The 13,962-nt window shown below is 44.7% G+C and overlaps 1 protein-coding gene across 2 annotated transcripts in view; it reads left to right on the top strand.

Annotated features, from left to right (window-relative positions):
- LOC308332402 (dolichyl-diphosphooligosaccharide--protein glycosyltransferase subunit STT3B-like) overlaps window positions 1–13,962 on the top strand; it is a 186,164-nt gene that overhangs the window by 77,427 nt on the left and 94,775 nt on the right. For both annotated transcript variants that reach the window (XR_013965710.1, XM_080788293.1), the window contains exon 3: window positions 12,796–13,083. Coding sequence is in view for 1 of the 2 variants with exons in the window: in XM_080788293.1 (XP_080644419.1) it covers window positions 12,796–13,083 (288 nt within the window). In the remaining variant the exon portion in view is untranslated. The remainder of the gene's footprint in view (window positions 1–12,795; window positions 13,084–13,962) is intronic.

Below are 13,962 nucleotides of genomic sequence, written 5' to 3'. Positions count from 1 at the left end.
GAAACGAGTCTTGTGATTGGTCAAAAGAAATATTGTATCTGGCGGGGGAAATATACACCTGGCGGATGTTTCCCGGCCCGACACTTCCGCCGATACCGCCTTAAAGGAGAATTCCATACTAAAAGGCTTTCTTACCTTTCTTTGTAGTTGTTACGTCCCCACCAAAGAGGTCCAGGTGTTATTTTGTGCAAAAGCTCCTTATTGGCTATTTCCCCTACCATAAGCCCTAAATGAATTTCATTGAATTGAATGGGAATTGAATGGGGCTATGGGGTGTTGTGCTAATTTGCTTATTTCCATCGCTCAAAATTATAATTTCTTTGTATATATCCTCTCTTCATAATGTAATTAATATCCCAAGCGGCACACTTTATTACTTCTTTCGATGGAAATAAGCAAACTAGCATAACACCCCATAGCCCCATTCAATTCCCATTCAATGCAATGCAATTCATTTAGGTCTTATGGTAGGGAAAATAGCCAATAAGGAGTTTTTGCACAAAAAAACACCTGGACCTCTTTGGTGGGGACGTAACAACTACAAAGAAAGGTGAGAAAGATAAGAAAGCGTTCTAGCATGGAATTCTCCTTTAACCCATCCTGGGGCGCGGGAACCCCTTTTGGTGTTAGCATTATGCTATGCTTTAGCTATTGAAAAATAGCAGATCTATACAAGCTCGTAGCGCGCCACCGAGTGGCGCGCTACGAGCTTGTAGGTCTGCTATTTTTGAAAAATCGAAGAACGACTGACATAGAAACATAGCTTTTTCAGAAAACTGTCAGGATGAGGCTATACACCCACCCTCACGGTCACTGATCATCGCACAGATGTGTTACTTGGATCATTTTTGTAATGGCGATGCGTCTGGACAACGGCAATCCTAAATCGCGAACTCTTTGCTGCTTAACGTGAGACTAGAAATGGCCCCCGTTGCTGAATGGACTCTAGCTGGAAGGCCACTCACTCTCTCTGGCGTCTCTCCCTTTCTCCAACTCTCCGTCATCGTCTCCCTAATGGTGCGCTGCCATTTTCTCGGACGCTGTCCGTTTCCCTTTTTAATAATCATTATTGGTTTTTGCTTTTAGCTCTCCTCTCACTCCTCTGTCCCCCCGTTTAACCCAGGCCGGGAACACGTTTTGGTGTTAGCATTACGTTATGCTTTAGCTATTTAAAAATAGCAGATCTACAAGCTCATAGAGTGGCGCGCTACGAGCTTGTAGGTCTGCTATTTTTGGAAAAGTCGAAGAACGACTGACACAGAAACATGGCTTTTTCAGAAAACTTGTCATTTTCAAACAGACATTTTTAGAATCTGATCTCAGGTCAGGTCTCTCTCTCTCTCTCTCTCTCTCTGTCTCTCTCCCTCTGGTCCTGCTGTCCTGATTTGAGGTCGGCTCTGATTGAGCAGTGGAGTCAGGCAGCCATACGTTGGCTCTCAGGGACGTTATATCACGTACCGTTATCGTTACAGCGGTGAGCAGATTATAGCACCGCGGCGATCGAGCGACCTCCTCCAGCGACCTGGTGTTTGTATTAGCATCGTGGCTCTGCGCCACAAAGGGACCCAAGGAATTTGGAGCCCATGGACCTTGTCACGCCTGTCATTAATTAGGCAATCACAGTCCGCTGATAATTGACTGACGAGCTGCAGCTGTGATATGGGATATAGTCCAGGGGTCGAGCCAGATTTACATTGTCTCTCGTTTATATTTTGGTATGATGCCAGTTATCGCCAGTTATATATACTTATATATATATGTGTGAGCACACCATAGACAACCTATATCAGGCAAATTTTATTATGCTTTAACCCTCTAAGACCCAGCGTTGCTTTATAGCAACAATTTTATTTTAATTAATTATTAATTATATTTTTTTATTTCTGTTCTTTTTTCACCTAAACGTAATCGGTGATGTTCATTGCAATGCCATTGCAATGCCATTGGTCATGATATTTGCATATAAATACCCCCCACAGAGGCTGAAATTCACACAAATTAAAAATGTCTCGACTCTGTGCAATTAAAAAAAAAAATTAACCTTTTGACCTTCAACCCTAATAAAAGTAAGTAAAATAATTGTAATATACGTAGCATGTGAAACTAAGGGCTTTTCATGATTCTGAATCCATTCCAAGCATTGGTTTTGCACAAAAAAACACTCCTTGTCCTACATTCGGGCCATAGCCACTTGCCCAATTGTGCCCAAATGTGCTGACCGCATCACATTATGTGATGACGGCTATGGCCGTTTCTTTTTAGCCCAAGACGTGTTTTTCATGCAAAACTATAATGCTTGGAATGGATTCAGTATCGTGGAAACATGACCTGTTTGACATGCCACATGCTACTTAACCCATTCTGACCGGGAACCCATTTTTGTGTTAGCATCATGTTATGCTTTAGCTATTGAAAAATAGCAGATCTACAAGCTCATAGCGCGCCACCGAGTGGCGCGCTACGAGCTTGTAGGTCTGCTATTTTTGAAAAATCGAAAGAACGACTGACATTTTTAGAATCTGATCTCAGGTCAGAATGGGTTAATCAGACCAGTGTGTGTCCAGTGGAAACCTCGTATGAATCAGATCTCAGGTCAGAATGGGTTAAAGCATAATGACATTTGCCTGGCCTTATGTAGGTTGTCTATATTGTACGGTCACCTTAGGTGACGTGGTATATACTGTACCACCAATTGATGAAAGTATCAGTGTTTGGGCCCCATGTTGCACTAACGCAGAGTATCTGCTTACTCACACACTTATAGTTCAGGGGCTGGAACTCGTTGGATCAGGGCTGGTATATATACTTCGTAGTCGAGTATAGCGGCCTTGAAACCTCGTAATTGGACCCTGGAGAGTATAAATGTGGGTTTAATTAATTTTGTTTGATTTGGGTGGCTGCCGAGCTCGCTGCATGCCGCGTGCTTCACACACACACACACGTTCACAGAAGCCCCACGCGACCATTATTCGTCCATTCCGAGTCTCCGGCGGCTTCGGCTGACATTTCCCCACATGCGTGAATGAGCAAATGAAAGGGAAGCGACCGCCCCGAGCAATTCGTGCGTGGTTTTATATGTATAACCCATTCTGACCTGAGATCAGATTCATACGAGGTTTCCACTGGGACACACACTGGTCTGATTAAGCCATTCTGACCTGAGATCAGATTCTAAAAATGTCAGTCGTTCTTCGATTTTTCAAAAAATAGCAGACCTACAAGCTCGTAGCGCGCCACTCGGTGGCGCGCTATGAGCTTGTAGATCTGCTATTTTTCAATAGCTAAAGCATAACATGATGCTAAACACCAAAATGGGTTCCCGTTCAGAATGGGTTAAGTGGGTGATATAGCCATAGTTCGGCCTATCCCTGCCCTGATTAGTATGTGAGACTCATTCTTTCCCCCCCCCCCAGACTAGTGATATATTCGCCTGTAGGGAAAGACGAGCGATACTAATGAAGATCACATTTTTCTGCAACATTTTAATTTAGCTCGTCAGTGTGAACCCGCCCCCCCCCCCCCCTGTTATGTAGATAAAAAAATTGCATCAACGGTTCTGAGAGAGTCTGTGTATAGGACAGCAGAGAGGAGTATAGCTGGGCTGTTGCTTAGCCCATTTTGACCTGAGATCAGATTCTAAAAAATGTCTTCTACATTCTGACAGTTTTCTGTAAAAAGCTTTGTTTCTATGTCAGTCGTTATTTCTCCAGCTGGGCCCCATGGACCCCTGCATGTGGGGGGTCTTTTCTTTCATAATGTTGCATGTTGCTCTGCTTTACTAGTTGAATCATTGCACCACACACTTTAGCCTCGACACTCGCGCACACACAATCGATCTCGGACAGCGCGGTATTTGCTTGAATTCTCCTGCTCAAGTCAATGCAATGAAATCAAAATTCCGTCCTTGTTTTTCTTGACCTTGCGACAGCAACCAATCAATCGACTGTCAGCTTGACGGCACGAGATAACTGCGGGGCCACAAGCTGGCATTTGCAATGATGATTTCTCTCACATAGTCGGCATATTTCACGCAAACGTGACCCACAGAGGAATTAAATCTAAACAAAAAAATGTGACTATAGTCCGAAGTGTCAATTTAACTCGAGTGTACAAATGAAACCAAATGGACCCCCATGTGTTACAGTTTCAAACTTCAATACACAACGGATACATCTATGTATATATTTATGCTTTCCAAGAAGAGAGCTATGAGTCATACATGAGCTAAGTACGTAACAGTGGGATATCTATATAATGAAACGATGCATACATACAGTATAATACCGCCATATATGCCTTTGCATACGCCTGTAAGGTCGTTGGGGGGGGCTATAGGGCAAGCGCTACATGCATAACCTATATTTCCTGTCCTCCTGCTGATGCCAACAGTACCAGATGCTACTGTATATGTCACCTCCACCACTCCAAAGAGGTCCAGGGGCATTTCCATCAGCAGGTTGGAGGAGGCGGGGGGTCATTCCATGGCCCATGCAGATTGCAGTATGTCGCGCGGTTGTCAGTCACCCACGCATTACATGCAAATGAACGCATGCATTAACCCATTCTGACCTGAGATCAGATTCATGCGAGGTTTCCACTGGACACACACTGGTCTGATTATAACCCATTCTGACCTGAGATCAGATTCTAAAAAATGTCAGTCGTTCTTCAATTTTTCAAAAAAAACAGACCTACAAGCTCGTAGCGATGAGCTTGTAGATCTGCTATTTTTCAATAGCTAAAGCATAGCATGATGCTATAACACCAAAATGGGTTCCCGTTCAGAATGGGTTAAAAGGGAAGTCCAGAGTCAGGATATTATGCGAGGGAAGGTCTCAGGGCAAGTCTTTGTGTATAATGCGCCTGCCAGCCACCTGGCTCAGTGAGAGGTGGACGAGTCTCTATACGCACCGCATCGTGTAATGTTTATGTCATTATATCTTCATGCAGGGCCATGATGGCGGTGCCTTTCGGTTGGTAGTTGAAGGACACAGGACGGGGCAGGAAGTGTCAACTCACTTGTCCTCTGGCCGCCATTGGCCGCATTTATTTAACCCATTTTATAGGACTGAGACTATTTCATGTCAAGGACCCCGACAATGTTATGTAATTGGCCGCCGACCACCATCTCATAGTATGTTGTTCCTGCAGGGACCCCTCCCCAGAAGCAAGTTAAAGCGTTCGCCCTGAAATAATAATATATTCAAAGATTTTCGCCACATTTTCACGATTTTTTACGAGCTTGTAGATCTGCTATTTTTTTCAATAGCTAAAGTATAACATAATTCTTAAAACACCAAAAAAGGGGTTCCCGTCCTGAATGGGTTAATGTTTACTTGTCATGAATTCACTGGCCATGGCCGCATTTATTTAGGCACCCCTTTTGGTGTTTTAACTATTGAAAAATAGCAGATCTACAAGCTTGTAGGTCTGCTATTTTTGGTGCCTCAAATCTTTGAATATATATTATTACAGACTTAACAGAGGGAACATTTTAACTCAAATCTTTGCTTCTGGGGGGGTCCCTTGAAGAACATATTTTCAGATGGGGGGCGGAGGCAAATTACATATAATTTTTGGGGTTCTTGACATGAAATATTGAGAACCACTGATACAGAAACATAAGGTTTTTCAGAAAACTGTCAGGATTTTGAAGACATGTTTTAAATGTCGACGTCACGCCTAAATGGGTTAATTATATAGAACGGGATCACTATAATCTTTTTTTTTTTACCTGTTGCTAGGCGGGACATGTTTTACGCATGCACACAGCCATTCACTAACTTGTTTACGGGCAGACTAAACTTGCTATCATCTCTGAATCTATGTCGCTGCCCGTGGTTTTGATGGTGAAGATGTTGGGCTTTCCACGCGGGAGATCCAGGTTCGACTTCCGGGTGTTACACACGGACTGACAGGGGGTGAAAACATAGTTTTGTGTCCATGCCTTCGGTCTGCCAAAGACAACATTGTGCTATATTTTCCTCTCTGAGCAAACGCACTGTGTTGTTCCCGTATACGCTTCTACTGTATACTGTCAATCCTAGAGAGAAAAAGCAATAGAATATAGATTGCTCTTCATTTGAAGCAAGTTCTGCAGTTACAGTATAGAATACATTAATTAGCACTTCGAGCGAGGTATACACGATTCATGGAGAAAATGTCTCGGAAGTCGTAGCTCACGTTCGTTGACAGTCAATTAACCCATTCTGAACGGGAACCCATTTTGGTGTTAGCACTATGTTATGCTTTAGCTATTGAAAAATAGCAGATCTACAAGCTCATAGCGCGCCACCGAGTGGCGCGCTACGAGCTTGTAGGTCTGCTATTTTTGAAAAATCGAAGAACGACTGACAATTTTAGAATCTGATCTCAGGTCAGAATGGGTTAATCAGACCAGTGTGTTGTCCAGTGGAAACCTCGTATGAATCTGATCTCAGGTCAGAATGGGTTAAAACATTTCGAAAAAGAGAAAACGACGCCTCCGCTCCCCTTCCTTCCCAGACGTGAATGTTTGTCGAGTGACATGAAAACTGAAAAGACTAAAGACTTTTCAGTTTGTTCTTAGGAAGCCAAAGTTGTTCATGGCCGGGCAGACTGTTTCCATGGTTACCTTTGCGTCTATACCGTGAGATTGAGAGAGTCAAGTCAAGACTCCCTTTGTTCATCCATTCACCAGCTATCTTGTATAGCCTACAGATGTGCCATTCCATCACCGGTTTCATTAGCCTTACTAAGTCTGCTACTGAAAAGAAGTGTCCCAGCGTCTATTCCGGGAATCTGAATAGAATATAGAATCCCCCCCCTTCGTCACTGACGATGTTCCGTTTCTGACAACGCACTGACAATCTACTGAATATGCCAATGGCAGGGCGAACTGTATACAATCTGTACTAGAGACCAGCCAGGGTGGCGCATTTAGCCGCGGTCGCCGCGGGTGAACCACATTTTAGGGGTGGATTAGGGTCAATTCAATAGATTATAAATTAATATCGGATAAACCGCGGGGTGAAATAATGCTGGAAATAAATGAATAGCATCTATCTATATATAGGCTTAATAACTTTTAAAAACGGAAATAAATTAATGATATCTATCTATCTATCTATCTAGTCTTATAATATAGTTTTTAAAAAGGCACAACATTTTAATATTTTCCATCGGGCACAAATGAGACGCCTATATTGGCTAAGGAAGGACCACAACAAGTCAAGTGTTAGAGCCTAGAGCGAGCGGTCTGCTAGCTGCTATAGGCTAACAGGCAGCTGAGAGTGTGAAAGAAACTTACAACTAGCTGAAACAAAAGGGAATAATATACGTTTGTTCGTGGGACTCGGTGCCACATGAAAAGACGTTCGCTGCGATGCGAGAACGTGCAACGGACGTTAGCCTTGTTGCCATGGAAATGGGAATATACAACCGTAACAGTCGGCAGTGGTGAGTGACACAACTTATAAATAGCCGATCTACAAGCTCGTTGTGAGCTTTTAGATCGGCTATACTATCACATATACATTTGAAAGGTTGTCCCCAACACACGGACAAGGGACCCAAAGTCAACAGCTATATACGCCATGCCGAGACCGCCCTATATACTCTCACTATACTGCAACGCCGTCCCACGCACTGCCCTCGCAACGGCACGCAGTGACGTCACGGTCGTTATACCCTCCGCGGCGTTCCAGATTCCAGATCTCCTCGTGCCGCGCCGATCCTGCCGAGCCTCAACAACCACCACCCGCGGAAACAATGGTCATTGCACTGCCACCAAAGTCGCCGATCCCTTCCACACGCACGGCGGCAATGCATTTCTTTACTACAAACACTTACTGTATCGCCGCCACAAGCACCCACAACCCCCACGCACGCACACAACTTGACAGACGGGCCACGGGACACGGTCGCCAGGTCTATGAAAACAAATGCCAGTCTCTGTCTCTCTCTGCCTCTGTCTCTGTCTCTCTCTGTCTCTGTCTGTCTTTGTCTCTCTGTCTGTCTCTCTCTCTCTCTCTCTCTCTCTCTCTCTCTCTGTCTCTGCCTATCTCTCTCTCTCTCCGTCTCTCCATTCAGCAGACGCACGCCGTGTTCATTAATTGTGCAACAGTGTTCAGACCGGTTGGGTGTCGTTTTGAAGCTGAATGAACAGATCTCCGTTCACATGTGAACGGTCGGCCACCTTTTCTGCATAACAGCCCAACCCGCTCTTCACTTTTTTTTTTTCCTTTTCAACTGCCTCTCTCTCTCCCCCTCCCTCCCTCCCTCCCTCCCTCCCTCCAGTCCCCCAGACGACAACTGACAATTGTTCTTTTCTCTGAAGTCTCGCAGATAAGGAGCCAGCTGGGTGCACTCTGATGTGACGAGCCGTAACGATGGAACCACAGTCGAGCCAATAAAGTGCACCCTTTTTTTATTTCCAGGAGGAGAATCTCCCCACAGTGTCAGGCCTCGACTTGGAACTAAAATGTGCGGTGTAGGAGAAAAGCGCGATGGGAAACCCCCAAAGCATCTGTTTAGGAGGGGATGGGGGGTGGGGTACAAGACAGGTTGGACAACGCTCCCAAACCGCTAATAATAATTTCAGCAGTGGTTATATGGCAGCTGCAGCCCGGGGTTCCATTTGGCTGCGGTCCATTCCGGTCCATTCCGGTCCTTTCCGCAATTAGGGGCCTGAGAAGTGTCTCATGATGGCTGATTTAGGAGGCAGAGAAAGGTGCATTAAGCCATTTTGGGCAAGGGAACCCCTTTTGGTGATTTATAAACATTGTTATAATTTAGCTATTGAAAAATAGCAGATCTACAAGCTCATAGCGCGCCACCGAGTGGCGCGCTACGAGCTTGTATAGGTCTGCTATTTTAGAAAAGTCGTGAAAATGAGGCTCAAATCTTTGAATATATAAGTTTTTAACTCTTTGCTTCGGTGGAGGTCACTGGGTACATTGGGTATATTTTACCCAATGTAAAATATTCTATAAAAAAAAATAGTTCTCATCAAAATATATTGAAGTAATAGAAATACAGAAATAACCCAGGAAAGTGTTTCTTGTCGACCTAAAACATCATTAAAATTAGATCTGCTTGCAGAAGGGGTGAAGTGGCCATTTCCTGATCCAAGGCGGATTAAACGAGCTCCTGTTCTTGGGTCGGAGAGAGGTGATTCACACAGCACTAGCTTGACCTAGCCCCGCTTCGCCCCCACACCCTTCGCCCCCCCCCCTCGCCTCCATGAATTGGAATGTGATGCAATCGAAGCGCATCGACCATCCTGAACCAATTAGGCCTGACGTCAAAATAAATATAAATAAATAAAAACGTTCGCTCTGAAAGAATATGTATTCAAAGATTTGTGCCGCATTTTTACGATTTTTAAAAAATAGCAGACCTATACAGGCTCGTATGAGCTTGTAGATCTGCTATTTTCTCAATTTAGCAAAAGGCTGATGCACACCTCAGACATGAAAGACAACATTTTAATATTAGTTACTATAAGCTACTAATATAGACTAGAAGTATATAATTAAAGTGTTTGGAATTGTATAACAGCTGAAATCAATGATATTATACCAGTATTCCGATCCAAGCCACATTAAGTGAAGGTGGGGGGGCCCCCGGGGCCAGCCAAGTTGCCCATGCATAATTTAACCCATTCTGAACGGGAACCCATTTTGGTGTTAGCACTATGTTATGCTTTAGCTATTGAAAAATAGCAGACCTACAAGCTCATAGCGCGCCACCGAGTGGCGCGCTACGAGCTTGTAGGTCTGCTATTTTTTGAAAAATCGAAGAACAGCTGACATTTTTAGAATCTGATCTCAGGTCAGAATGGGGTTAATCAGACCAGTGTGTGTCCGGTGGAAACCTCGTATGAATCTGATCTCAGGTCAGAATGGGTTAAATGGCGCTATATAGTTCAAACTCTGGGTATAGTACAGTATAGAGTTGAACCTGTATACAGCCCGGAGCTGCTGTTTTTCGTCTCTCTTGTGCCTTGCTCTCTCTCTCTCTCTCTCTCTCTCTCTCTCTCTCTCTCTCTCTCTCTCTCTCTCTCTCTCTCTCTCTCTCTCTCTCTCTCTCTCCGTCTTTCTCTCTCTCCCTTGCGCCCTACTACTACTGCATGTTTTTTTGCCCTCCAACCTTCCCATCACTCCAGCTGTGTGCACTATTCTTATCACTCATGACTATACCGCACCTCCCCTGCCTCCTTGTTCATTCTCTGTGCTTTGCTGTTTGGTCGGTTCTCCTTCTCCTTTATGATAGTCAGCCCTGCTCTCTCGCTCTCTCTCTCTCTCTCTCTCTGTCTCTCTCTCTCTCTCTCTCTCTCTCTCTCTCTCTCTCTCTCTCTCTCTCTCTCTCTCTCTCTCTCTCTCTCTCTCTCTCTCTCTCTCTCTCTCCCTGTAGGAGTAAGGGGGTTTAGGTATTCGTTGAAGGGCTGCTCTGATGCAAGAGTCCTGGTCCTCTTGCGTCTATATATTATGCATGAGGCAGGCAGGGGGTCACCGTGATGCCAGACTAAACCAGTTCTTTGTTGTCACTGAAAAAGGGCAGAAACCTTGTATTTTTGTATTTTTGTTAGTTTGTTCTTTTTTTCATGAACCGATGCCCTGTTTCATACCGGGGCAATGTATTGCAAAAGTTGCGGAGATATAGCAGACTCGCAATGTGACACGTGGTCTTGCATATCAGCAGTTTTCCCCAAAATAGGGACGTGAAGTTGAAAGTGTTTGTGTGTTCTGCCTGTGGGGGGGTTTCTGGTATATTTAACCAAATAATACAGTATTCACAAGAGCTTATGATGACCGCCTAGTAACTGTTGTAACTATAGTAAACTACATTGGATCCTTTGAAAACGTGCGCCATTTTTTTGAGGGGCGCTATAGCCTCTCTATGTGCCCAGCTTTCTGGGATTGTGTGAACACAAACATCGGCTTGTGATTGGCTATATAGCCCCACCCCATAGGCGATGATTTGGTTGGCTGAGCAAAGTATGTATTGGAGATAATAGGTGAGGGCAGAAAAGTGAAGTGACGCCAAAAGTGATGGCATTTTGTGATGATTTGATTGGCTGAGCACGGAATGTGACGCATGATAAGAGCGGCCCTCACTTCACACGAGTGTGATTCGTTTTTTGTTTTTTTTTACCCATTTTGGGCGGGAAGGGAACCCCTTTTGGTGGTAGCATTATGTTATAATATAGCTATTGAAAAATAGCAGATCTACAAGCTCATAGCGCGCCACCGAGTGGCGCGCTATGAGCTTGCAGGTCTGCTATTTTTGAAAAACCCGAAGAACGACTGACACAGAAACATAGCTTTTTCAGAAAACTGTCAGGATGTAGAAGTCATTTTTTAGAATCTGATCTCAGGTCAGAATGGGTTAATGTCCTGGACCCAACCCAACAGTCAGTGACAACATTCATGACTAGGCCTGGGGCAATATATATATTTTTTTATATCGGTATTGATGCCGTGAATAATACCCCGATAATCGGTTTTATCGATTTACCGGCCTGTTTCATTTGGCTGGAACCCGGAATGCTGCCGAACAGCAGTATTTCCAGATGTTTTTATTTTATTTTTACGAACCAACATGCTAGGACTTGTTACTCTCACCGGCGCCATGTTTTGTTTGCGTTCCTGGGCGGAGGCGGTCTCCGACAATGCTGCTGTCGCCTTTGTCGCCGTAATTCAGCGTCAGTGCCAGTCACTGCACTAAAGTTGGACACTAAGTCATTAGGCAAATTATAGTTGTTTAAAATGGAATACTCGTAAATTCATCACACAGACACACACACATACGGTAATGTGGATGTTTATTAACCCATTCTGAACGGGAACCCATTTTGGTGTTGGCATCATGTTATAATTTAGCTATTGAAAAATAGCAGATCTACAAGCTCATATAGCGCGCCACCGAGTGGCGCGCTACGAGCTTGTATAGGTCTGCTATTTTTGAAAAGTCGAAGAGCGACTGACATAGAAGACATTTTTTTAGAATCTGATCTCGGGTCAGAATGGGTTTAAAAAAAAAAAAAAAGGTTTTTCCATATTTACATGACGATATTATAGTATTATGACGGTATTCGGTATCATTTATATACTCCGCGATATTACCGATATTGATTTCAAATACTGCGGTAAACGCATAGACTGTAAAAAATATGGACAAAGCGTTCCCCGGGTCTAACATGAATGTAAAATGAAGCCTGAAATCCCTTGCACTGTAAGTCGCCATCTTTCAAGATCCGTTTGAGCCCAGTTTGGCCATTGGCTGGCCCAGACAACGAGGCGGGACTTCCCCCCCTTATTCTTCGTTGGTTTTTATTTTGACTCGAGTGGGTGGGGGATCCCGTTCATGAACTGTAACGGTGGCCACGCCCCTCAGAACATGCGCGACTTTATGGTCATTTTTTAAATAAATGGGACCATAATTTTCCAAAAACAGTATTATGACATTAGAAATGAGACTTTAAACTAGTGACTGGAAGCGAAAAGTATTCATGAGCATGTTTATTAAGGTAATACAGTCGAGGTGAAGTTGGGCCCAAATACATGGACTTCTATGGGGCTATGGGTTTTTTTTGAGCCCAATGATAGCGCCACAACAGGCCATTATATGAACTTTCATTTTCTTAGTGGCTTCACAAAAAATCTGTCTGACTGCCCCCCTGGGTAAACGGCAATATCGGTGTGTTGCCCAAGCCTATTCATGACTCTCTCTCTCTTCTCTCTCTCTCTCTCTCTCTCTCTCTCTCTCTATCTCTCTCTCCCCCTCTCCCTCTCCTCCGTCTTCCATCCACAGGTCTACCCGGGGCTGATGGTGACGGCGGGGCTCATCCACTACGTGCTCAACCTCCTCCATGTCACGGTGCACATCCGCGACGTCTGCGTGTTCCTGGCGCCCGTCTTCAGCGGCCTCACCTCCATCTCCACCTACCTGCTCACCAAGGAGCTGTGGAACACGGGCGCCGGGCTGCTGGCCGCCTGCTTCATCGCCATCGTGCCCGGCTACATCTCGCGCTCGGTGGCGGGCTCCTTCGACAACGAGGGCATCGCCATCTTCGCCCTGCAGTTCACCTACTACCTCTGGGTACGTGCGTGAGCACACACACACACTCACACACACACACACTCGGCACAACGTTGTCTTAACCCATTTAATAATGATGTTGCTTCAATGCTTCTCTGCACAGCGCGATGAGAGATATAGCTCCACCTCTGCGAGCCACAAGCCCACAGCGGTGTGGGCTTTGTAGATCAGCTCTGTTCCCTGCGCGTCTATTAAAAGGGTAGAAAATAAATAAACGGCGTGTGTGACCCGCGTGTCTGTGGGAACCGACAGAGAGCACCGAAATGGAATTATTGTAATGGGTATACCCGGTACCCAGGCACGTTGGGTTCGGTACATGATTGGTCCCGAGGTCCAGAGATATGATGACCCGGCAAATAATTGGGTATCGGTCAAGTGTTTCCTTACAATAAACTGTATTGCCATGCGCATAGACAGTATATGGCCGAAAAGTGGTGAATTTGTGTTTTCAACACAGACGGCCATTATTCAACTGACGTTCCAAACGTTGCTCGGTGTCGGACCGCATAGGCAGTCACTAGTACTGTACATGATGTGATGAAACCGTGTTGATTTCGTCGACTAAAACTACGACGAAAATGTCCGTCGACTACCGGCTATAATGACAAAAAACTATGAGACTAAAATGTATTGACAATGTCGGCAACAAATAAAAACTAGACTAAACATTTAGGAAGGGACTAGTGGACAAGAGATCCAGTATAAGTAAGACACAAGTCATGGATGCTGAAAATAGCAGATCTACAAGCTCACACTCACACAACGTTGACACGCTGTGAGCTTGTAGATCTGCCATTGTCAGCAAGTGTGAAATCAGCCATTACTCAAGGCCCTCCAGAATTATAGTTCCCCTCATTCATTCCACTTAGTAATTCATTC

Source organism: Protomyctophum bolini, assembly GCF_963924005.1.
Source record: "Protomyctophum bolini genome assembly, chromosome: 17".
Classification (NCBI taxonomy): Eukaryota; Metazoa; Chordata; class Actinopteri; order Myctophiformes; family Myctophidae; genus Protomyctophum; species Protomyctophum bolini.
The sequence above is the reverse complement of the archived record's forward strand: the minus strand, read 5'-3'. Positions and strand labels throughout refer to the sequence as shown.